The sequence below is a fragment of the Lynx canadensis genome, chromosome E2 (assembly GCF_007474595.2).
Source record: "Lynx canadensis isolate LIC74 chromosome E2, mLynCan4.pri.v2, whole genome shotgun sequence".
NCBI lineage: Eukaryota > Metazoa > Chordata > Mammalia > Carnivora > Felidae > Lynx > Lynx canadensis.
Genome location: NC_044317.1, coordinates 11,874,922 through 11,900,198, shown reverse-complemented (window position 1 = coordinate 11,900,198; position 25,277 = coordinate 11,874,922). Strand labels below are relative to the sequence as shown.

The 25,277-nt window shown below is 46.3% G+C and overlaps 1 protein-coding gene across 2 annotated transcripts; it reads left to right on the top strand.

The window, feature by feature from the left end:
* The first annotated feature begins 1,345 nt into the window (after nt 1-1,345).
* GABARAPL2 (GABA type A receptor associated protein like 2) lies at nt 1,346-11,964 on the top strand. 2 transcript variants are annotated; one of them, XM_030297698.1, is made up of 5 exons: nt 1,346-1,480; nt 1,813-1,868; nt 3,041-3,213; nt 6,487-6,603; nt 11,361-11,964. In XM_030297698.1, exons 1-5 carry the CDS (start codon nt 1,447-1,449, stop codon nt 11,449-11,451), a joined length of 471 nt encoding a protein of 156 aa, XP_030153558.1. In that variant the 5' UTR covers nt 1,346-1,446; the 3' UTR covers nt 11,452-11,964. The 2 variants fall into 2 exon arrangements, with proteins under 2 accessions (XP_030153558.1, XP_030153559.1); XM_030297699.2 differs by lacking the exon at nt 6,487-6,603 and having other exon boundaries at nt 1,347-1,480.
* Nucleotides 11,965-25,277: the final 13,313 nt, after the last annotated feature.

Sequence of the window (25,277 nt, the reverse complement as noted above, 5' to 3'; positions counted from 1 at the left end):
TAAACAGCACCTACCATTACCTGACACATTTATTTTTTGTCTTGTCCCATGAGAATGCAAACTCCATGGGAGCAAGAAGTGTTGTCTGTTCTGTTCACTGCTTTTCCCTAACACCTAGAACAGTGCTCCTGTTTGCAACAGTAATAATTTCTAGGTATGAAATTCAAAGGATTTTTCACTTCATTAGAAGAAAACAAGCAAACAAAAATCTATTTTGGTTGCTCAGACATTCAATCTTTAAATAACCAAAATACTTCTAGAATGAAGCTAGATTCCACAGCACCCATCAGGAATTACAACTGCAGGAAATGCTGAATGACAATATTCAAACATACAAGCCTTTCAGATGCATCAGAATCACAAGCACATGGCAAGGATCATGTGCCCAATTAAATGAATATTCTTATTAATATTCATCAGCTCATAAACAGATGTTGACCCTGAGCAGACAGTCCTGATGACTCTGCTAGCAAGAAAGGAATGACATCACTGGAGAACCTCCAGGCATATGCTCAGGCAGGTGACACACACACACATACACACAGTCTAGGCTGTGATTGCTGAACTGCCATAGAAACCTGTCTTATGACCAACCCTCAGGGGAATTCTCCCAGCCTGACAATCACCTCTAACTCCTCTGCAGTTAACGTTCAGGGGTCTGTTTGTGATCAGTGCGATGTTACCTTCAAATGCATAATTGTGATACCTTTTCTTAAATGTTTACTCATTTATTCATGAATAAAGGAAGGAAATGGAATTTCTTTAAATTCCACTTCTTGGTCCATGACAACCTAGTATGGCTGTCTCTAATATTGAACCCGCAGCTTGTCATCAGTACCTCTCCTCACCCAATCCCCTCAAACTAGTCACACTCCCTGTATGGAGCCCCTAACCTGTTACCAAACAATACTCCCAGACTGTCAATGCCCTAAACAGACTCCCCTCGCCGTCACCAACCACCAGAGACTCTTCTTCTGGCATTCACACCGCCAAAATCCCTCCCCTTGTCATCAATGAGACTTCCCTCATGAAAAGTCCTCTATAAGAGCCCTGTTCTATCGGCCAGACCCCCAAACTCCTCTTCCCGTTACGAACGGCCACCGAGACCCCACTCCTGTTACCAGCTCCCGACATCAATTCCTTCCCAGTCACCAAAACCCCTCAAACACGGTCCTGTAGCCACCGTCGTCATCCCACTTCCCCCGGTAGCCCCTCGCGGAGCCATCTCCTGCCCCGCCTCCTTGAGTGTGGCCCAGCTCGCAGGCTGCCTTCCTGGCTAGGAGCGCCGGAAGCCCCGCCCCCAGCCGGTTGCTAGGCTCCGGCAGCCGGAAGTCCCGCCTGCCGTGTAGTCGCCGCTGCTGCTGCCGCTGCCGTCGTTGTTGTTGTGGTTGGTGCGCTGAGCTCCGCGGCTCCGAGAGCCGGCTGCATCCCTTCCCCGCCGCCGCCATGAAGTGGATGTTCAAGGAGGACCACTCGCTGGGTAAGGGCTCCGTCAGAGGCGGGGGGTGGGGGTCGGGGCGGCGGGTGGGCCCCCTCCCCCACTCGGGTCGCCTTGGGTTGGGCTTGGCCGGGCGGGGCGGAGGCCGCGCTCGGACTCGGGTCGCTGAGGCTCCGGTGCCCCCGGCGGCTGCCCACGGACCTTGTGCCGCCTTTTGCCCTTTTTCCGGGTGGCTCGGTACGGAGGACCGAGGCCGCCGGGACGCCGGAACAAGGGCCCCGGGCGTACGCAGGTCGCTGGGGGAGGAGGGCCGGGGGCCCGGGAACCGGCCCACGGGCGGGCGCGACCGTCAGTCCGGTGTGTGTCTCCCACAGAACACAGATGTGTGGAATCTGCGAAGATCCGAGCGAAATATCCCGACCGGGTTCCGGTGAGTGCACTCCCCGCCCCCTCACCTCGCTGTCACCCCGTCGTCTAGGACTAGTGACAGGGCCCCGGGCCATTCAACAGTTGACAAGTTGAGGTTCCAGTCCCAGTTATAGTAGCAGACAGGCCAGACTGGGTTAGGGGCCTTCCGGGGCCCAGACGTGAGGGTCTTGAATTGGTGCTGTTCAGGGCGACTCAGTGCTGAATCTCCCGATCTAGGCCAGGGAGCTGCCTGCAGCCTCTGGGCTCCCTCGCCAATTATGTAAGGAACGATGTTCTAGGACAGGGCAACAGGTCACTGCCACTTTTGGGAACAGTGATGGGGGAAGACTGTCACTTTGGTCTTCGAAGCGGTACTTTAGTCGCAGGACACTCATCTTTAACTTTGAGCCTCCGTCTTTACCTGCCTTCTAGCTGCCTTTCTTCACTTTGACCCGGTCATCCTTTCCTGACCAAAAAATCTTAAAAGCATCTGAGAACCCCTTCTTCCCTGGTTTCTCCTTAATCAGTAATAAATACGTTCCTATATTTCTTCTGTGGTAGGAGATAAAGTTTCTGTAATCCTTACTGAGTTTTAAAGGACATGCATGTCTGTTACTGTAGCACTTTGAATAGCTACTTTGAGGGAGGGGTTAGGAGGGACACATTTGAAACCTAGTTCAGGGAGAGTAGGAACAGGCCAAATGAGGAGCTTGGTTCTTGGCCGGCTGGGATTGCCACTCACTCCCATTAGTCTCTCCGTTCCTGTTTCCTGTGTTCCTTGGGATCATACTTCCCCTGTAGTGTGAAGGCAGACCCATTCTGAGGTCCTGCAGTAACTGGCTATAGATGAAACTCTCAGCAGATATTCTCAGGTCTACTCAGACAAAATGTGGAAAAGCTTTCAAGTAAGGGCTTTGTTTCTCTCATGCATGCTGAGATCCAGGATGATAAATATAATTGACCACAGAAAAGCACTTACTGTTTGCCTGTCACACATTTATATCAGTTCTTAACCTCCAGAGTTAAGAGTTTGTGGTTTATTAAATCAAGGGCATGTTTTCCAGTGTTGTACAGTTTCCCACCCACTCTTTCCCACATACTATTCATCAGCTCCCTGACAGGGCAAGGCTAGAGCAGTGCAGGGCCAGAGCCTCGCTTTAGAAACCCAATCCTGACCTCTCTTTGTTTTCCCAGGTGATTGTGGAAAAAGTCTCAGGCTCTCAGATTGTTGACATTGACAAACGGAAGTATCTGGTTCCATCTGACATCACTGTGGCTCAGTTCATGTGGATCATCAGGAAAAGGATCCAGCTTCCTTCTGAAAAGGCAATCTTCCTGTTTGTGGATAAGACAGTCCCACAGTCCAGGTAAGAAGTGTTTACTGGCATTGGCTATCTGCTTAGCTGCTTACAGAACTCAGAACTTTGAAGGTCAGAAAACTTGTAAATGTCCTGACTGGAAATCTGGATTTTGTGCTCCGTGACATGAGGAGTTCAAGGAAAATAAGAAAGAGCTGCAGTACATGGAATGTCCTTTGGGTTAAGAAAACAGAACAAGGTTGGACTTAAAATAATAATAATAATAATAATAATAATAATAATAAAGAAATGCAGCCTCAGACCCTCACGAATCCTTTAACACAGTTGAGGACTCACTTAGGCTTAAGCCATCAGTAGAACTGAAGCCTAAAATGAGATTTTCTTCAAATGATCCATGAAATAAGTCCTGGCATTCTCCACTGGGAGCTTGTGGGCCCTCCTGAGGCTCAGCTTCAGTTAATCACCCTGCTGCTTGCTCTCCAGACTTATTTCGGTGCCACTGTCAGAGTCAGAGTGTGTAGCTGCCTGATCCTCAGGTATGCTAAAATGGCTGCTGTCCAGCAAAAGGCTCCGTGGTCTCTTTACAGACTTCTACCTCCCTCGTCACACCTGCTTTCACTGACAGAGTAACCGCCCCCTCGCTCCAGCTCTTGGGCTGCCTGGAAGCGTTCTTTGGGATAACTTGGGACCTGAATCAAGGCAGGGGCATTACGATTCCCTTCTTCTGTGTAGTTGACTGCCTAGCTTTAGTTGCCTATGGAAAGAAGAAAATGGACTCATTCTAAATTCCTGGTCAGTCCTTTCCCATTACTGGCTGAGTACTTCTAGACCCTGAGCCAGATGCTAGTCCCTCTCCCGAGCGTGGGTTCCCTGGCTACATGTCATCTTGGCGACCCAAACTAAGTCTCATTTGTTACCCCCCGAAAGTAGCACTTCTAAAAGCTAAGGCTTTCAGAAGCCCTGGGAACTAGCCCAGTGTGGCCAAAGTATGTTTCCTTTGAAAATCCTTGGAAGGTCCAGAAAAGGCCTAAGCCAAACCCCATTCCTCTTCCTATGAAAAGCAGAGAGGTCTGGCTACTTGTTGATCTGATTTTTGCTTTCCCAACCTCCACTGCCTCCATTTCCTGTGTTTGGCAGAGAAGCAGGATAGGGGAGAAATGAAAGGTTCTTCAGTGAGGCCGGTGTCCTGCCTGAGAAGGTAGGCCGAGCCCTGCCTGCTGGGTGCTGTGGGTCTCCCGCAGCTATAGTTCGGGAAGCTGTGGTGTTGGCAGAGGTGGTCTTGCCACCTGGTGGGGCTCTTCCAGCCTCTCTTCCCAGGCCTCTAGGCACTGCGGTGCTGGGTGTACTTTTCATCAGGGGCGGAAGCCCTCGGCCTCTGTGGTCATACTCAGCTTCCCTTAAGGCTGTGGGGGAGGTAAATCTTTACTCATACCACCTGCAGCTTCTGTAGAGCTTTAGTGACCCTGTGTTTCCTCCTTCCTGGAGGTGGCTTCTTAGGTGGAGGAAGTAGGCGACTAAGACCTGTGGCACTGAATTTATTTTACTCGATTCTGATCCTCTGATATTTCTGGAAGGAAATGAAGTAGGCTTCTGGAGACACTGTTACTCTGAGGGCTCCATGTTAATCTAGCAATTAAAATGGCTACAGATTAGCAACTGCCCCCTCCCTCCATTATCCCTGAGATATAAATAGAATTGGAAATGAAGAGTGATTCTCAGGGCAGCAGAGGCTGCTTCATTTTCTCTCCAAGTCCCATTTGCCTTTCCAACCTGATAACAATCTGCCCTAAAGCAGATGATGCAGCAGTGACCCAAGTCCCGATTTTAGAGAGTCACTAACCAGGCTTCCTCTGTCTAGGCCTGTGGCCCCAGTTAAAGGCTTTCTGCTTCAGGCTTAATGCAGCAGTTATTTGCTGGGGGGTTTTATTAAGAAAAATTGTTCTTCGGGGCGCCTGGGTGGCTCAGTCGGTTGAGCCCCCGGCTCTTGATTTCAGCTCTGGTTATCATCTCATGGTTCATAAGTTCAAGCCCCGCTTTGGGCTCTGCGCTGACAGGGCAGAGCCTACTTGGGATTCTCTCTCTCTCCCTCAGTCTCTGCCCCTCCCTCACTTGCACTCTCTCTCTCAAAATAAATAAATAAACTCAAAAAAAAAAAATTGTTTCTAAACAAAAGAGGTATGTGACATCATTGGGCTTTATGCTGACGGTAATCACCTGATGGTAGCACACACAAAACTGTCACAGGGTCTCCCCCTGAAGCCCATGTGTGACTCAGCTTTGCCATCTCCTCCTTGAGGCACCCGAGCAGCAGCTTCTTCCTCAGCTCCTTCCAGCCTCCTTAGGAAGTGTGGGGCCTCCCTTAACCTTCTGCCGGAGCTTGCATGCTTCCAAGAGCGGCTAGAGGAATAGTCGGGAAGGGAGGAGTCCAGGCCTGCAGGAGCCCTGCCCTGTCCATGACAGATCTGCGTGAGGGTCACTGGTGGAGCGAGCGAGAGGTGGAGCAGAAGCAACTTCAGTCATTCTTGCCTTCGAGTGGAACTTTGGGAGAGCGTTCTATAACACAGCTAAAAATTGTGGTCGTAAAAATGTGGTCATTGTTTAGAGTAGTTAGTATTAAATATTGATTCTAGAAATAGAGACCAAGGCAAGTCCCTGAGAGTTTTACTTGCTAAATTCTTTGAGTTCTCCATTTTTTTAAAAAGCAGGGCAGAGGCGGTAGGATCGCCACTCCTTTTTCCCATTTAGCATTGGAAAGTTAAATTCTCTGCCTATGTGCCTGCATTCAGAATCAGGCCAGAAACGGAAGGAGAATTGTGCCTTGATGCAGACAGAACTCAAAGGATATCCATACACGCTTCCCAGTCATGGCCTTACAGGGAAGCCCAGACCTGGCAGTGGCACCTACCTTTTGGTCTTTGTTTAGAACACAGAGTCTTCTTAATCCCTGTTTAAAATAGAAACAGTAGTATATTATTAAATAAAATATCTCTAAGATGTTATAATTTAGGAATGTTACCTTTGGAAACCTGTGTTTAAGATTGTGGTGCTTAGTTGCTTTTTGATCTTAAAGAGATACTAAGTAAAGGGAAGTTGTGAGATCTTACAGTGCATTCATCCTTTATTTAGAAATGTACTTAAGCACTTTTGATCATTTCTAGGTAAATACTTATTCAAGAACAGGATTCATTCCAGAAGTAATGGGATTTATATCAGAGAAAAATGTGATCAAAGGAATAGCCAGTAGTTAATTTTTATGTTGTAGAATGTCAGGGAACCTTCATGGCCAAATTAACTTTCACTTTGAGGTGGTTGCCTTTCCAGGGTCCATAGCAGTGGCCACTGTCCTCCCACCTCACCCCATCTGCCCTCCCCTGCTGGGAAAGAGAGAAATCCAGGTCCGGTGGAAGCACGTGGGCTCCAAAGCAGATGGGTGACCAGGTGTGTGCCCATCAGTCCAGCCGGTTCATGAGTCAAGCTGGATCCCACAGCCTTCATGAGCTGCCCTTGGTTGGCCCTTGCCCCTTGGGGGAGGTTCTGCAGGGATCAGGCACCCACACAGTTCTAGGTCAGCCTCCTCCAGCGCAGAGGCTCTTGAGTAGCTTAAATCTAATGTTTGCCCTCAGCAGCTCAGCTATTTCTGGATGTGGATCCTTCTGAAAGGTGCCGTTATGAAAGGCTCATTTGTCTGGATCTGTGTGACTCTGAATGGAGGGGTGGGTGACAGTACTTGAGGGTATCACCATACCTTACTTAGATTGGCTTCGTGACTTACAATCTGCCACTGGCTTTTTCCATTTCTTTCCTGGTCAGACTCAAGAGTTTGGAAGGTGGCAGTGCTTCTGGTACTCAGCAGTACCCTTCTGGGTTGGGTGCATGTATGTAATAGTTGATGCCACAGCGGTGTGCTTTAGTGTCAGGGACTGGAGGTCATCTGTGGGTGTCTTCCCCAGCCAGTGACTTAGGCAGGAGGCCTTGGAGTTGCAGTGTTGCTCGTAAGTGATCAGGCCATTCAGCAGGTCTGTGCGGCTTGGCCTCACGGGCGCATGCGTGTGAGGATCCTCCGGGCATTCTGGCGGCAGCCTGCCCAGCGCTGTGTGGCTTGGGCTCTGTGACCTCTGAGAGGGAAGCGCATCTTCTCAGAGGCTTGTGGAACTTGTCCTAAACTGATGTGCCAGCTTCCTGCTGTTTTATCTCGCTGACTTCCATTTAACTCTTTTTTTTAATGGACTTAAAATTTAAACTGTTTGTGGCCTGGCTCTCTGGGGCACCAGGCCAAATTATTCTGACTTTGTATGTGTGTCACCCGATTCCGTAAGTGCTATTTTGAAATCATACCGTACGGATGTGTCAGTCTTCTTTCTTGGCGCTCAGCGATACCTCGAAACCGGGCATTCGCTCACAGGCTGCTGAATGGAGTGTTCAGCTCCCAGGTTGAGTTTCCAAGTTTCTGCCCAAGGGGTGTCCTGAGTATAAGGACCCAGTGCTGCTGCCACCTAAATAAAGTTTCCACACGAGGCTGCGTGACAGAGAAAGTTTCCACGCGGGGCAGGGAGAGGAATCTTGCAGTCAACCAGGCACAACAGTTGTCACGTTACAGGATCTGAAGGAGGGAGCTCTGTGTGACGCAGAGGCTGGCAGTGGCGGCCTTACCTGGGAAGCTGTTACAAACGTAGAATCTCAGGCCCCACTCCGACCTACTGAATCCAGATGGGCACTTGAACTAGAGTGCCAGTGATTTTGTATGCACGTTTGTGTGTGTGAGAGGCGCTTTTCTCAGGGAGACCTCTGCGGGAGCTACGGGATGCTGCCGTTTGGCCAGTGGAACGGATCTGTGTATGCACTTGGAGGCAGCCCAGCTCAGTGGTAAGAGTGTGTCCTAGCTGTGTGATCTGGGGTGAGTCACTTAACTTCTCTGTGGCTCACTTTTATTATTTCTAAACTTAGGCCGCCTCATAAGATTGTTGTGAGGATAAAAAGAGTTAATATAGGGGCGCCTGGGTGGCTCAGTCGGCTAAGCATCCAACTTCAGCTCAGGTCACGATCTCGCAGTTCGTGGGTTTGAGCCCTGCATCGGGCTCTGTGCTGACAGCTCGGAGCCTGGAGCCTGTTTCAGATTCTGTGTCTCCCTCTCTCTCTGACCCATCCCGTTCTTGCTCTCTCTCTCTCTGTCTCAAAAATAAATAAATGTTAAAAAAAAAAAATTAAAAAAAAAAAGAGTTAATATAAACACACTTAGAACAGTGCTTGGCACGTAAGTGCTATTATAATTAGGAGTTTTATGATCACCCTCTATAGCTGCCGGGGCACTGGTTAGAGAGATTTATAAATGCAGGTTTTACTTAGATGATGATGGAATCTAAAAGCAGGAAGGAACGAGAGCCGCATGATGATGGGCCTCCGCGTTCAGTCTCAGAGCCTGCCTTAGACAGCGTGGCTCCGGTGGTCATTGTTCATATTAGGCAGAGTCAGGGGTTGGCCGCTGGTATTTATGAGCTCCTCGAGTGTTTCTTACTCAGAAGTGGGATTTAGAGCCATCGCACTAGGGCTGCTAACTTGCTAGGAAAAGAGCACACTTAGTGTTCAGATGGAGCCAGACTTGACATTGGCATCAAGGGGTGGCCGCCTTTGAACTGCACACAGTGTCTTTGACCTCTGCCTCTAAATCCCTCTGGTACTGGTGGTGGGGAGAGGGGAGGACAGGTGCTCGTCATGGTCATCCTGGATACTAGGATGACGTGGGGCTAAGAGTCCTGTGGCAATAACTGTAGCTGTTTTCCCTGTGGCCTCATTCTAAGGAGTCTCAGAGAAAAGCAGGGTTCCTCAGGGCATTCCCAACCACCAGGGTAAGAATCTTCCTGAGAGACTGAGCTCCATGTCAAGCCTTTTGCTAGCTGCTGGCTCCTTACTCCAGTCCCAGATCACATGGCTCTTAAAGATGAGCATCTCAAACAGGCAAAGACTAGCATGTGTCTTCCTCTGGCAGAGAGACCGGTTCTCAACCTAGCTGCACCTGGAATCATCTTGGGCATTTTAAAACATACTGATGCCTGGCTCCAACCTCCAGAGATTCTGATTTAATTGGTCTGGGGTGGGGCTTGGGCAGGGAGAGGTTTTAAAGCTCCCCGGAGATTCTGTTGTGTAGCTGAGGTTGAGGCCCAACACTCTAGGGGTCCCCAGGATGGGGTTCCTGTCTCTACCCACCGTCCCTCAAGTCCTCACATGTTCCAGGTCAGTGCTGTCTAGAAATGGCATGTGCAAATTAAATTACAAATGTAATTTAAAATGTTCCAGTACATTTAAAGAGAAACAGGTGAAATTAATTTTAACAATATACTTTATTTATCTAGTATATCTAAAATGTCATTTCAGCAAGTAATAAAAATTGCGATTTGTACATCCTTTTTTTCATATCAGGTCTTGAAATCGTGTGTATGTTTTACACTTACAGCACATCCCAATTCAGGGAGCCTTATTTCAAGTGCTGAATGTAGCCAGCGGCTACTGTATGGGACGGCAAAAATACAGGACATTTCTATCATGGCAGAAATAGCACTAATGGATAGGGCCATTCCAGGAAGTTTTTCTGTGGAGTCCAGGTTAGGAGGTCCTCACAGGGAGCGCTGTTTACCAGATGCTGGTGACAGGTCCTTTGTATTCATACCTATCCACCCCCACTTGTTACTTAAGAATTCTCATCTGCCCACACAGCCAACCTGGCTAACCTTGCAATTGGGCAGGAAGAAGAGAAAAGGAAAAATTCCCCTTTATAAAAATGTGGCCTGTATCCCTGTTTCTATGGAGGGCCTCATGTTCCCATGAGGCCTGCTAGGAACACAGCAGCAGGGTGGGGCTGTGATTGTTTCACCAGCTTGAGGCCTTGGACCCCTCCATCTCCCACCCCCCTGCCTCAGTTTTACTGAATCCTGCATGTGAGCACCTATTGTGACCTGTCCAGCTAGTGACCTCTGATGTCTTCAGCTGGCTCTCAGACTGGTATCTTACTGCTGGTTCTGGTTGACCCCACGCGTGTGGTCACACTGATGTTTAGCATATGTCTGTGCCTCCTCCTCGGCTCTCATAGAACAGTCACGTGGCCAGAGCTCGCCTGGGGTTCCCTGTGTTACTAGTCTTACCCTGGAGCCGGTACAGCTCAGTTTCATGGCAGAGAACTAGATTAGGTCTCCTGTACTGCAGTCTGTTTTATGGCTTAGGGAAAACCAGTTTTCCCACCCACACATGTTTAAACAATACCTATTTCTGGAGGGTTCTTTGGAAGGTTGGGCAGAGTTTCTCTGGATTCCAGATATATTCTGAGAACTTTCTGCATTACGTGTGAGGAAAATAACTTCTCTTTGATGGCACTGATGCCGATCTCTGGGGCACAGGGTTTTTGGTGGGGGAGCGTCTACAAGAATGAACCCACTTGTACTTACGTTAGGTACAAATGATACATCTTCAAATAAGCCTGAAGGAGAAGCACGCTCCTTGTACACTTCTTTACCTTGGCCCTCCACCCACACAGGGATGGGCTGCTTAGGCTCTTAATTTTGCTTAGTTTTTTTGTCTTGCCCTCGGCATCCAGAAAGCATTCAAGTACTAACCAGAGCTGGCCTCTGAAGGAATAACTTGGTGTAAGGGTGGGTTAAATGGCCTTGCTTCAGGGCAGGAGAATGGACATTTGATTCTAGTCTTGTCTACTGATCGCCAGAGGCCTAATTTATCCTGGCTCCATTTCCCTTCTGTAAAGCTGGATTGTCGGCACACGACAGTGCTAAGATTTCAATTACTTTTCTTGTCTACCACCAAAAGTACGGTAGAACAGCTAGTTTTTATTTTTTTTTTTAATTTTAAATGTGTATTTATTTTTTAGAGACACGGAGAGAGACAGCGCGAGTGGGGGAGGGGGGAGAGAGAGAGAGAGAGAGAGAGAGAGAGAGAGAGCGCGCACGCGCGCTTGCGCGTGCACGTGAGTGGGGGAGGGGAGAGAGAGAGAGGGAGACACAGAATCCGAAACAGGCTCCAGGCTCTGAGCTGTCAGCACAGATGCTTAACCTACGGAGCCACCCAGACGCCCCAGGCAGCTTGTTTTAGTAGTCACGTCCCTTATCTTCAAACGACTTGCTCCCGGCACCTTGTGGGTAGACTCAGTGACCAAACCCAATTTTCAATGTTGTTTTTTGTTTTTCTCTTTCAAGCCTAACTATGGGACAGCTTTACGAGAAGGAAAAAGATGAAGACGGATTCTTGTATGTGGCCTACAGTGGAGAGAACACTTTTGGCTTCTGAGGGCCAGTGCTGGGCTGGGTGCGCCGCTCCTGCTTGTGTATCTTGTAAATAGCCGGCCATTTTCAGTTACCAGACCTCTTCACGTAGACCTGTTAGTGCATTTGTAACTGGATTTATTTCTTAATATATTGGAAGGTTTTGTTTCCTTAGACTAGTAAATTATCATACAGAGTTTTATTTTGAGTTTTCCTTTTTGTGCACTGTCCTCATGGCTATACTCCAGGGAACTTGTTCCTCTGGGGATCCTATTTAATGAAGATATTTCCATATTAAAGTGAGGTAGGTGGGGTATTAAAGTGAAAGGGAGGGAGATGATGCATTTCTTCTGGATTATGTTTGAAGTGTTAAAGATGGTTAAGTATTAAAAGCACCCAAATTAAATCCTTAGCAATCAGAACACTTGCTTCACTAGATTTTGCCAACTGCCAATCATGTTGGATTGAGCTTATCTGTTCCTCTTTCTGAAAATATTAAGGTAAATAATTAACAATAAAACTTCCTCTTATAAAGGCATTGCATTGTGACCATGTCGTTTATTTACTTCTTACAGATGGGTGACTTCTTACAGATGGGTGAGAGCCATAGCCCTGTGTCTGCTGGGCCAGCAGGAGGCATTGTGGGGCCCATAGGAGCACAGCCTAGGACAGGAAGCAGGGGTCTGTGTCATAAGAGGGTTTTTTTTTTTTTTTATGGTTAATATATCCACATGGATATATTCAGCTTTAAAAACTATAGAAAGATAGACATTCCAATCTCAGCACTGCTGTGTGCCAGACATTGAGAAGTGCTGCTCCCACTACTCCTTCTTTTCTTCTACAAAAGAAACCATATATATTTACGTACGTTGCTTTTTTTTTCATTTAACAGTATATCCTGGTGATCTTTCCACATCAGTTGATAGGGAGCCTTTCGTTCATTTTTATAGACAAATAGTATTGCACTGTGTGAATATACCATTATTATGTGCCTAGTCCCCTTAACGGTGTTTGGGTTGTTAACAGGCTTTCACTATTTTATACAGTGTTAGGACAATAACTGTAGACCGTAACGTACTCTTTTTTTGTTTTTTTTATATTTTTATTTATTTTTGAGAGACAGAGACAGAGCACAAGTTGGGGAGGGGCAGAGAGAGAATGAGACCCAGAATGCAAAGCAGGCTCCAGGTTGTCAGCATAGAGCCTGACGCGGGGCTCGAATTCACAAACTGTGAGATCATGACCTGAGCCGAAGTCGGACGCTTAACCGACTGAGCCACCCAGGCGCCCCCGTAATGTACTCTTAAATGTACCCGCACTCTTTCTATTGCTGCTCTCCAGTCTCTTCTTCCTAAAAGTCACGATTAGATTTCCCATGTCCATGAAATGCATGATTTCTCACAAATTAGTATAAATGTGGAGGCACAACACACATGCATCTAAGAGGAACACTTAGTTACTTTCCCAAATCTTCCTTAGATTGATTGTGTTGGAGGCTACAGCCCTACATAGATAATCAGAATAAAGCAACTAGGTGTCAGCCCACGATCTGGGAACATGTAGTTAAAATAACTGCCTTAAACTTTCTACAGAGGAAATATAACTTTACCAAGTTATATAAGCAACCCGTCAAAGCTCTCTACTGATCTCAGCTCCCCAGGTGGGATCAGAAGAAACTCTTGTCATTAAGCATCATGTTGGTCTTTCTGAAACCTGACCCAATAAAATCTGCAGCCTCTTTGCTGGTAGTTTTAAACTAGAAACAGGGAGAAACTGACCTCTGAGCGGGCAAGGTAAAAAGAAGGAACAAGTTCTGTGTTAAAAGGAATCTTGTTTGCAGTGACATACACCCAACTCAAACTGGCTTAAGCTCTAAAAAGGCAATTTATTATTTCACTTATTGTACAGGGATAGTTCATTGGCTTCAGACAGAGCTCGAACCAGAGATCAAACGATAACATCAAAACTCTTTCCTCTTGGTTTTGTTTCCCTCTGTGTTGACTTCATTCTCAGGCAGATTCCTCTCATGTCATGGCAAAGTGGCCCCGTCAGCTTTGCAAGTCCAGTGGGAGAGCATTTCTTCTGAGGACAATGTTAAAAGTCCCCAGGAGGATTCTGGCCTCACTTGAATTACCAAATAGCTTCTCGCCCATCCCTGCCTGAGGCAGGGACTGGTAGGAAGGAGTGGTAAAAAACCCTCTTTTTAACCATGTGAACAGGATAGGACTATGGAGCAGTGGAGGAAGGATAGCTTTTCAAAGGCATTTTGACCTGTTTCTGTTTCACAACCACAAACCCACAAATGAACAGTAGTAGAGAAAGAAGAAAATCAAAAAGCAAGTGTCTCTAAGTCAGCTGTGTTTTGCTTTCCTTCAAAATTAAAAGTAATTTGGGGCACCTAGGTGGCTCAGTCGGTTAAGTGTCCGACTTCGGCTCAGGTCAGGATCTGGCAGTTCATGGGTTCAAGCCCCGTGTCGGGCTCTGTGCTGACAGCTCAGAGCCTGGAGCCTGCTTCGGATTCAGTGTCTCCCTCTGTCTGCCACTTCCCTGCTTGTGCTCTCTCAAAAATAAACATTTAAAAAAAGTTAAATTAAGTTACAGGGGTGCCGGGCTGGCTCCGTTGGTAGAGCACGCGACTTGATCTCAGGTCGTGAGTTCGAGCCTCACATTGGGCATAGAGATTACTTAAAAAAATTTTTTTTAATTAAAAAAAAGTAATTTATAACTTTTATTGAACATGCGCTGGATACCAGATGATTTACATATATTATCGTGGTTAGTCTTCAAAAAGCACTTAAGAGACAGGTAGTGTAATTCTCACAGCTACACTGCTATCAAGTGACAGAGTTAAGGAGATTTAAAACTCGAGATTTAAGAGGAAAGACAGAGTTGGCATTGTGAAATCATTTCATAATGCTTGTTTTTTTTTTCTATTTACAGTATGCCTCAAACTGCTGGATACTGAGGCACAAACAGGAATAAAAATGTTACCCCATCTTTCAGAAACTTACAGTATGGGGATAAACCTATACATAAATCAATAATTACAAGCAATATTAGAAAGTATTCTTGGAACAGAGGAAGGAGTAGCTATTATCTATGAAACAAAGTATTGAAGAAAGCAGTCTTATATGTAATAAAAAAATGGATTTGTCAATCTTGCCTTTAAAATGTAGCATCTGAATAAAGGTTTGAAAAGTTTTAAAAAAGTAGCATCTAGTTTCACCCAACTCTAGTCCTTAAAATACACTAGCAAGATTTTACAGATGAATTTTATCAAACTATGTAAAGAATCCTTAACCCTTTCTTAAGCTTGCAGAGATTAGAGAAAGGGAATAATCACAAATTCATTTTGAGAATTAAAATCTTAATGCCCAAAACTTTGTAAGAGAGAAAAATTAGATCTCATTTATCAACAGAGAAAAATCCTAAATAAATTACTAGTATATAAAATTTAGTAGTGTACTAAAAAATCATGACCAGGTAGAGCTTAGCTCAAGAATGGGTTATATAGTCCATCATTCTGTCTATGAATAAAATATTCCAAACTGGGGTGCCTGGATGGCTCAGTCAGCTAAGCATCCAACTCTTGATTTTGGCTCAAGCTCATGATCTCACGGTTGGTGGGATCCAGCCCCATGTCCTCGGGCTCTTTGCTGTCAGTGCGGAGCCTGCTTGGGATTCTCTCTCTCCCACCCTCTCTCTCTGCCTCACCCTCACTCACATGCATGCTCAACTCGCTCTTTTTTTTTTTTAAGTTTTTAAAATGTTTATTAAAATTTTTTTTTAATTTTTTTTTAATTTTTAAAGTTTATTTATTTTGAGAGAGAGAGAGAGAGACAGCAAGCAGGGGAGGGGGAGAGAGAGGGAGAGACAGAATCCCAAGCAGACTCTGTGCTGCACAGAGCCTGATTCAGGGCTTGAACTCATGAAACCAGGAGATCATGACCTGAGCTGAAACCAAGAGTCAGATGCTTAACTGACTGAGCCACTCAGGTGCCCCTGTTTATTTATTTTTGAGAGAGATAAAGAGAGAGAGAGAGAGAGACAAAGCATGAGTGGGGGAGGGTCAGGGAGAGAGGGAGACACAGAATCCGAAGCAGGCTCCAGGCTCTGAGCTGTCAGCACAGCGCCAGATGTGGGGCTCGAACTCATAAACCGTGAGATCATGACCTGAGCTGAAGTCGGACATTTAACCGACTGAGCCACCCAGGCGCCCCTCTCTCTCTTAAAATAAGAAATAAACTTAAAAAAAAAATACACCAAATTAATAACTGAAGGAGAAAAACTATATGATCATCTCATAGATGAAGAAAAAAACACCAGAAATAACTCAAAATCCATGCATAACTTTTAAAAAACCTCTTAGCAAATAGAAGGGTACTTCTTTAACTTGATAAAGGGAACCCATAAAAAATCTACAACAAATATGACTATTATTATTATTTTTTAAATGTTTGTTTAGTTAGAGAGAGAGTGCATGCACACACATGCTCTGGTAGGGCAGAGAGAGAGAGAAAGAGAGAGGGAGCAAGAGAGAATCCCAAGCGGGCTCTGCGCTGTCAGTGCAGGGCTCAAACTCATAAATGGTGAGATCATAACCGAGCTGAAATCAAGAGCCAGATGCTTAACCAACTGATCCACCTGGGTGCCCCAACAGCAAATATTTAAAGCTATGGTAAATAAGGTAATATGATAGCTACTGATACTGGGATAGACAAGTACTCTAATGGAACAGAACCCAGAAATAGATCTGTATAGAAAACATACGTCAGAGGTGGCGTGACAAATCAGGAGAGAAATGAAGAACCAGTCAACAAATACAAATTGTACTGTGAAGTCGGAGGGATGAACTTTATGGCATGTGAACTTTATCTCAATATTCTCAATTAAAGCTATTAAAAAAGACTGCTGTCACTGCTCTGCTTCTCCTCAACACTGTCCTGGCATAAAAGCAATACAGTAAGAGAGGAAAAGTAAATGAGAGGCATAAAAATCAGAAAGGAAGACTAAACTGTTCTTAAATGTAGACAGTGATAATCTACACAGAAAAATCCAAGAGAATGTGTAAAACTTAAAACAAGTAAGAAAGTTCAGCATGGTTGCTGGTATCAGGTGAGTTACAAATATGGATATTGTTTCTACATACCAGCTATAAACACTTAGGGAGTATAACAGGGAAAAAGATCTCATTCTCAATAGAAGCAAAAATCTACAAGTGCAGAGGAATAAATTTAATGTCATATGCAAGACCTTCATGGAGAAAATGACAAAACATTATTGAAGGACACGAAAGATCTAAACAAAAGGAGAGATACACTAATATACCATATTCGAGGATGAGAACACCCAATATTGTAAAGATGCATATTGCTCCAGATTAACCTATAATACAATTCCAATAAAAATCCCAACCAGTTTTTGTTTGTTTGTTTTTTGTGGAATCTGACAACTGATGCGAAATCCAACTAGAAGAGCAAAAGGCCAAGAATAACCAAGAGGTGATGAGAAAAACAAGCTGGGGAGACTTAGCAGTAGTTAAGTAATTAACACTGCACCATATGGCAATAGAGATAGACAAATAAACCAGGAAACACAACAGAAACCCAGAAACAGACCTGTGTTTAAAACATAACAGTGACGGGGGCGCCTGGGTGGCCCAGTCAGTTAAGCATCCGTCTCTGGCTCAGGCCATGATCTCATGGTTCAGGGGTTCCAGCCCAATGTCCAGCTCAGTGCTGACGGTGTGGAGCCTGCTTGGGATTCTCACTTGCTCCTCTCTGCTCCTTCCCCACTCACACTTTCTCCCTCTCTCCTAATAAAAGAAATAAACTTAAAAAAAATGTTTTATATATACATATATATGTATATATATGGCATATATATATATATATATGGCATATATATATATGGCATGAAAATCAAAGGGAAAATGATGGATTAGTTAATTATATTCTGTAATTGGCTATATATGGAAAAAAAAATGGATCCTGGGCCCCTGGCAGGCTCAGTTGGAAGAGTATGCGACTCTTGATCTTGGGTTCGTGAGTTTGAGCCTCATGTTGGGTGTAGATAGAGATTAAATAAGGAAATACTAAAAAAAAAAAAAAAAAAAAATCCCCATATTACACCACGCAAAAAATAACAAGAGGAATTAAATATCTAAATGTGGAAAAGTAAAACCCACAAGAAGTTTAGAATATCTATGGCCTTGGACTAGGGAGGGAGTTCTTAATCAAGATACAAAAGTACAAATGATAAAAGGAAAAGCTGATAACTTTAAGTACATTAAAATTTTTAATTAAAAAATGACTTTTGTACAAGAAAAAAAGTACTATAACAGAATAGGAGCCACAGAGTGATCACATTTGCAACAGGTATAAATTAAAAAAAAAAAAATTTACATCCAGAATAAATAAAAAAACTCTTCCAATGAATAAGATATAACAGCCCAATTAGAACAACAGGCAAAGGAGAACAACAGAAAATCCTTAACTTTACTCAAGGCCACCGTGTCTGTGGCACATTGCACCAATTCTAGAGAGTGCTTTTCACAAAGATTACAGTGTGAACAGTGCCCCCTAGAGTTGTTCAGTGCATAAGCTCTATACTAAAAGATGCAATCTTACACTGGTTGTATCTGTGGCACTGTGGAAATGCAATGGAAAGCAAACTATGGGATATCATTGCACACTCCTCAAATTGGCCAAATTATGTTGCAGCATATAAAAATGGTGGGAGGATGTGAAACATCTGGAATTCTCATAAACTGCTTCTGTGAGTGGAAGTTGGTACCATCACACTGGAAAGCAATTTCACAATATCCAGTGAAATTAAAAATGCAGATAACCCATGACTTAGCAAAGTCCACATCTAGGTATATAGCCTAGAAATATCCCCACCCATGTATAATATTCATCAACAGGACAATAGAGGGGATGATATGTGGTATATTCATATAAAGGAAACTACAACAGCAGTAAAGTGAATGCGCTACAGCTACATGTGTCAACAGAAACAGACCCCCAAAATGGTGCTGATGAAGGAAAAAAGCGAGATGCAGAAACAGCATGATATCATCTCTATCAAATTTAAAAACATGCGGAATAATCGTACGTATTACTTACAGATGCAGACGTACGTAATGGAAGCAGAAACCACACAACTGAGGGTGGCTACCTAACAGAGGGAGGGGAACAGCCTCAGGGAGGCAGGAGGTAAATGTGGGGGCTCAAAAACAACTAGTCCTATTTTATTTCTCCACAAAATAAAAACACAAAGCAAATGTAGCAAGATGGTTACCACTGATTGTGTGGTGGGTGTTATTCTTTTTATGGTTATGTTTGAAGTATTTCGTAGCTTTTTGTTTCTAAGTTACACCGGCAAGAACAGAGAAGAACCGGGTCCTTCTCGAGGAAGAGCACAAGGGGGACTCGATCCCTCACTTCCGCTTCCCTCCTCGGCCCAGGAGAGGCTGGCTCCTACTTCCCTGACCCTGCACTTGCTGAGGATGCCAAAAATAACCTTGTCCCCCAGTGGGGGAGGAGATTATTTCCCCCCCACCCACACCCACCCCGCCTTGAAGCTACTAACTGGATGGTCACACTCTTCTCTGTGCTTCTCCGCTTTCTCCTGAGCTCTCCATGGCCTCCAGGGCTCAGGCCAGGGTCCATGTTTCTTCTCTTTCTACCCACATTCTCTCTGGATGATTTTACCTTAACTCACATCTTCAAGGACTTCCTAGAAATAGATGCCCCCCCCCCCATCTCTGTCTGCAGTCCATCTGTCTCTCCTGAGCCCCGAACCACTCCCTTCAAAGTGCCCACCCCTGGTCCTTATCCCGAGGTAGTACTCGGAAACTGAGCTCATCATCCTCGGCTTGCGGCTCCTCTTCCCGGGTCCCCTACCCTGATACGTGGCACCACATTCCGTCCGTCCTGTCACCCAGCAGTAACCTGGGAGCATCCTCCTTCCTTCCTCCCTCCTGCTCATCCCCTACCTGCAACCAGCCAATCAGCCCCACTGGCTGCTGTGTATTTCTCTGCTTGGTCCTCTCCGTATGGCTCCTAACACCATTACTGTCTGGGCTTCAGCATTCCTCTTTTAATGACTCCAGTAACCCCCCATCTGTGGTCTCCCCGCCACCATCCCTGCCCCTGCCATTCTAGCCTCCCTGCCGCAGAGGAGAGCGATCTTTCTAAAATGCCACTTCCATCCCAACACCCTTTTCTCACCATCCCTGAAGTGCTGAGTCTTCAGGAGAAAACCCCAAGTCCTCTCTGACTTGCCCCAGGTGGCCCTCGAGCTCCTCATACTCCGCCAGCCCAGTCGTGCCCTGCTCTCCTCACTGGCCTTTGTATGTGGTGATTGGACCTCAGATCTTCTCGCAAACTGTCCCACAGGCGCCACCATTTCTCTTTGCCCGCTAACCCGTGATCCTACCGTCCGCCTTGCGCCCCTCCCCCAGTTGGGTGTTAGGTCTCTATCACGGCCACCCTCACACTGCGCTGTTCCACCGTGAAGGCACCTGCCCGTCTTCCCCGGCGGTCAAGGAGGAACAAGAGGACCATCCCTATCCCTGCACCTCTGGCGCACAGCGGCATGCCTGCCATGCTGATGGTGTTCAGAAGGCACAGGGGGCTGGTCGACCTGGGACCGAGAGCCTATGTAACGAGCACTGACGTGTCTTAATTTTGCAGCCGTGGCTGAAACACACGGTGGCCACAGGGAGGGCATGGGGCAGCTTTGGGCATCCAGGCACCAGTCCCAAAGGTGGCCCAAGGATCTCCAAGGAGAATTTGGAAGGAGGCAATATCAATTTTCTTATTCTCAGAAGGCTTGCTTGCTCTTCATTAGACCAAATGTCGGAACGCTTTAAGAAGTGCAATTGGCTCCCCTTTTCATCTTGATTTCCTTAGGGAGGAAAACCCCAATCCTGGTGGTTGACATCAGGGAGGCAAAGCCACAGTTAGTGGGAGGATCTACAGATACCTCTGTGATCAACAGCTTTGCTTCCTCGCCCCGTTGGCAGCTGGAGAGAGGCCGCTGCTTCCAGATGTGGAGCGGAGACGGTCTGTGCTGGCAAACGTGCGTGCCTGGTGTGCAGCGAGAGGCTCCACAAACACGTGTCCAGTAGGCTCCTCCTAAGGACAGTCTCTTAGGTTCATTAGCAAAAGCTCTGGAAATCAGGATTCGCCAACTGAAGAGTCACTTGTGAGCTAAAATACCAAGGATGGCGTTTCCTCTGTGCCGGCTAGGCGGCCCTCCTCATGGCTGTGTTCTACGTGATCTGATCTTATCCCTGAGACCCTGTTGCCGGGGGCAGCGTTGCCCTCGCTTCAAAGAGGACGACGCTGACACTCTGAGAATGTTCTGACCGATCCGAGATCACACAACCAGTACATCCTGGAGCCGCAGTTCCAAGTCATGTCTATGGCCACAACCCATCCTTGCCCTGCTAGGTCAGAGGATACGCATCGAAGGCCTGTGTCTCTCTGTGGCCCCTAGACATAAAAGTAAACATCCAGATCCTGAACATCTGACAACAATCAGCTGGAACAAAATAATGGCGCCTCATTGGACAAGGAATACACTTCTCAGCTCACTGCACCTACTTTTTTACAAAGTTTCCTACTCCTGGAAATATTTGGGTTTGCAACCATTGCACCATAGTTTATGCACCTTCCTTCCTTCCTTCCTTCCTTCCTTCCTTCCTTCCTTCCTTCCTTCCTTCCTCCCTCCCTCCCTCCCTCCCTTCCTTTCCAGAGTGAGCGAGCAAACAGTAGAGCGGGAGAGAGAGGGAGAGGGAGAATCCCAGGCAGGCTTCACACTGTCAGCGGAGAGCCCGACACGGGGCTCAAACTGATGTACCGTGAGATCATGACCTGAGCAAAAACCAAGAGTCTGATGCTTAACCAACTGGACCACTCAGGTGCCCCACCATCCATTTTAGAACAGAATTCCTCCAAACCGTATGGAAGCAAAAGACTGACCCATGTTGGCCCTCCTCTTTCGTGAAGGACGCAAAGAGATGGGCTGCATGGCCTGGTCTGCCCACGTCCGCACAGGCGAGTGAACGCTGTGGTCTGGATCTGGCCACTCTATCGCCCTGAAGCCTTGTTTCTCCCACTGCCAGCTGGTTTCTCAGCCTGGCAGTTATGATGGGCCAAGAACAGAGGGGGGTTCACAGTGGTACTGGATAAACCAAGAACAAAAAGTACAGCGTGGAAACATTGGCTGAGGGGCGCCTGGCTGCCTCAGTTGGAGCAGGAGACGCTTGATCTCGGGGTTATGAGTTCGAGCTCCATGTTGGTCTTAAAGATTGCTTAAGGAAATAAAAAAAAATTACACACACACACACAAACCCCAGCCGAAAAGGGACTCACTGGAGGTCAAAACGGTCCATAAGGAGTAGCAATAAAAAAGGAATCTGGTGAAATCTTGGCAGGGATGAGGGAATGTACATCGAGAAGAGCTCTTTTCTCTCAAATAACAGAATCGAATTCAACCAAGCCACGGGTGAACTGGATTGCGTGAGCACCATTGCCGAGCCAAGCTTGGGTTGCCCACGGTATAATTTCTCAGAGATCTCCTGAGGTTGCACAGAAAGGTCTTGTTGTTGAACTGAAGGGGGATGCTGGGAATGGGCCCTGTTCTCCTGCTCTGTTGTCAGGTTGGTTTCACCACCCAGGGGCCCACCGTACCTCTCCCCATGGAGACACTGCTGGGTTTCAATGCGCTTTTCATTCTCTTGGCTGCCTGAGCAAACAGCCATCACTGTTTCCATTGTGAGCTCTTCTCCTTTTGGAGCCAAGCCCAAGTTCAGGGAACATGTGCTTGAGACCAACATTTGGCAGCCTGGGTCCCCACTTGGAGTGACTCTGTCTTTGCCTTTTTCCTATTAAGACACTTTGCTGAATTTGGAGACTGGAAAGCAATGCTGAACGCACTTAGTTCTAAAAGCTGTTTCCTACCCCTGCTGGCTTGTTAGTAGACGAGACAAAAAACCCACACCCAAATTCAGAACCCGAGTTACTAGGTGAAGACACAGAGTTATTTCCATCCCTCTCTAGTTACTAACATGCCTGAGGCCATTCGTATCTCAAAGCGCCAATGGGCTCAGTTTCCTGAAGAAAATTTCTCTTTGCGTTATTTACCACTTTAAGAATTTCTATGAGAAGTCCTACCTCACACTTGAAAAAACTAAGCATCCTAATTGCTGGGACCCCATTTGGTACAACCAGTGACAGGTTAGAAGTCAGAGATTAAATATTTTCCCCACACCCACAGAGAAGTAATGGTAGAGTTGGTACTAGAACATGATTACTTGGTTAAGTGACTCTTGATTTCAGCTCTGGTCATGATCTCACGGTTGGTGAGTACAAGCCCCACGTCAGGCTCTGCGCGGACAGTGCAGAGCCTGCTTCAGATTCTCTCTCTCCCTTTTACTCTGCCCCTGCCCCTCCCCGTCTCATGTGCTCGTGCACGCTCTCTCAAAATAAACTTCTAAAAAAAGATGATGAAAAAAAAAAAAGAACATAATTACTTATATATCCAGATCAAAGTTTATTCTACCATAGCAAATAACAGGACTAGGTTTTTGGTTTGGGTTTTTTTTTTTTTTTTTTTTTTTACATTTTTAAGTTGACGTATAATTACACACAATAAAATGCGCAGAGGGTTTAAGTGGAGAGTTTAATACATCCTGACAAATATTGACACCCATGTAATCAACACTTCAATCCAAACAGATTATTCCCCAAATCCCAGAAAGGCCCCTTAGGCCTTTTTTCCCTCAACTCCCATCCCCCATCTTCCCCCACCAGGCAACAACCATTCTTTGATTTCTATCCCCCTTGATTACTTTTAGTGTGTCAGACACACATTTTAGTGTGTCTGCACATTTGGACCACAGGTGCTACTTGAGATTTGTTTTGGATCCACGCCTTCCAGGAAGTCAGTCTTAACCCCAGTACAGACACATTTAGGTTTGAAGGGATTCACGTTTGCGAGATGTGAAGGCCAACTACGATTCCTCAGTATGCGGTCCAAAAAGAACTTTTGGAAAATAAAGTTTTCTTCGCACTCTCTGCTTTCCTGGCTCTTTCTGTATCCCGCTTCTCCTTCAGGACAGCTGTCTTTGGGAAGACCTGCTTGAGCCCTTGAAAGGGAGCACACAGGCACATCTTCCTACTTAGAAGCCACTTCCTGGTTTTGGTGACCTTCCTGCCTCACTGGGCCTCCTCTCACCAGCTCATCTGGCTTCCCCACGGGCATCACAAGAGGACGGTGGTAGTTGAAAACGTTAGCGTTGTCCTAAACCACTTAACTAGCTAGCAAGGGAACCGGGTTTTAGAAACTGGAAAACTCTGGCTCAGGCTTGCTCAGAACACTGTCTTAAAGCCAACAAGTATTGCCAAGGTCCAGGTGGAGGCGGCTTTCCACCAGCCACAGACACGGCCAGATCAGACGGGCCTGCTTCTCTTCCAGGCCGAGCTGGCAGCCAGCGTGGGTCATTTTCTCCGTAGCGGCTTCGTTTCCCCAGACAGTGAGCTAATGCTTGGCATTAGCAAACTCCATAAAACAAGGCATTTCACCCCGTGCTTTAAGGCAGAAATGACTACATGGAATATACACACACACTTATTTAAATCAAGCCACATTTTTAAAAGTCTGAAGAAAAATAGTTAAAAATTATGCAAACATAGACACATTAGAATCCACTTGTGAACAAGAACAAAGGAATGATGCTGGAGTGTAAACTTCCCTCAAGAGCCAAATTTCAGAAGACGTTTTGTTAGACTACCCTCTGGAATTACAAGCGCAGCTGCCTAAAATCTGTTGGGGGGTCCCTCTTCCTGTACACTGCCACTTCTGAGGACTTTCTGCTGTTTCGATAGTTTAAAATACAGAAACGGTTTTCTGTTTTTTACAAATGTTTATTTTTGAGAGAGAGAGAGAGAGAGAGAGCGAGAGCGAGCCGGGGAGGGGCAGAGAGAGGGGGACAGAGGATCTGAATTGGGCTCCGTGCTGACCATGAGATCGCGACCTGAGCCGAAGTCAGACGCTTAACCCACCGAGCCACCCAGGTGCCCCTTACATAGTTTTTTAAAAAGCCACCTCCCCACCCCTGTCCCCTGCTGCCAAAAAAAAAAAAAAAGAAAGAAAGAAAAGAAAAGTGAAACAAAGTTAACTGTGTACAGATTTGGAGCAGTAACCACAAAAGGAGGTGTTTCATGAAACCTGAAAACAATCTCTCGATCAGGGTTTCTAAGCCTCAGCACTACTGATACTGTGGGCCAAATACTCCTTTGTTACGGGGTTTGTCCTGTGCACTGCAGCATGTTAGCAGCACCCAAGGCTGGCAATGCTTGGCCCATACTGTCACACATCATTTCTGGGGGAATTCAGTGCTGTGTGTGCAACTCCACGGGAGACAGTTTTTAAATGCAGGAGGAGAGGACATGCCAGGCCACAAGGAGTCACACAGAGAAGCACCAGGGTGGGTCAGGAGGCAGAAGGAGCAAGGACATGCGTGCAACAGCCGTTATTGTAAAGGGGAGGAAGGGCCGGGGCAGGGTAAGCGGACTTGGGACTGGCTAGTTGGACTCATTTCAGTGGTCTCTGAGGCACAAGGGCTGTCCCTGGTTTTCTGGTACCTAGACCTGGGGCGATCAGGGCAGGTGAAGTGTGGCCCAGAGTGGGAGAGCCCCATAAAGCACGTGGCTGGGTATGAACTCTGGAGGGCTTACTTTCTTTTCTTTTCTTTTTTTAGTGTTTATTTATATTTGAGACACAGAGAGAGGCAGTGTGCAAGCAGGGGAGGGGCAGAGAGAAAGATGGAGACAGAAT

Coding starts and splice junctions, on each gene's coding strand:
- GABARAPL2 (XM_030297698.1), top strand. CDS start 1,447: ATGAAGTGGATGTTCAAGGAGGACCACTCGCTGG. Junction 1,869..3,040: donor AATATCCCGACCGGGTTCCG/GTGAGTGCACTC, acceptor TTGTTTTCCCAG/GTGATTGTGGAAAAAGTCTC. Junction 3,214..6,486: donor AAGACAGTCCCACAGTCCAG/GTAAGAAGTGTT, acceptor TTGCCTTTCCAG/GGTCCATAGCAGTGGCCACT.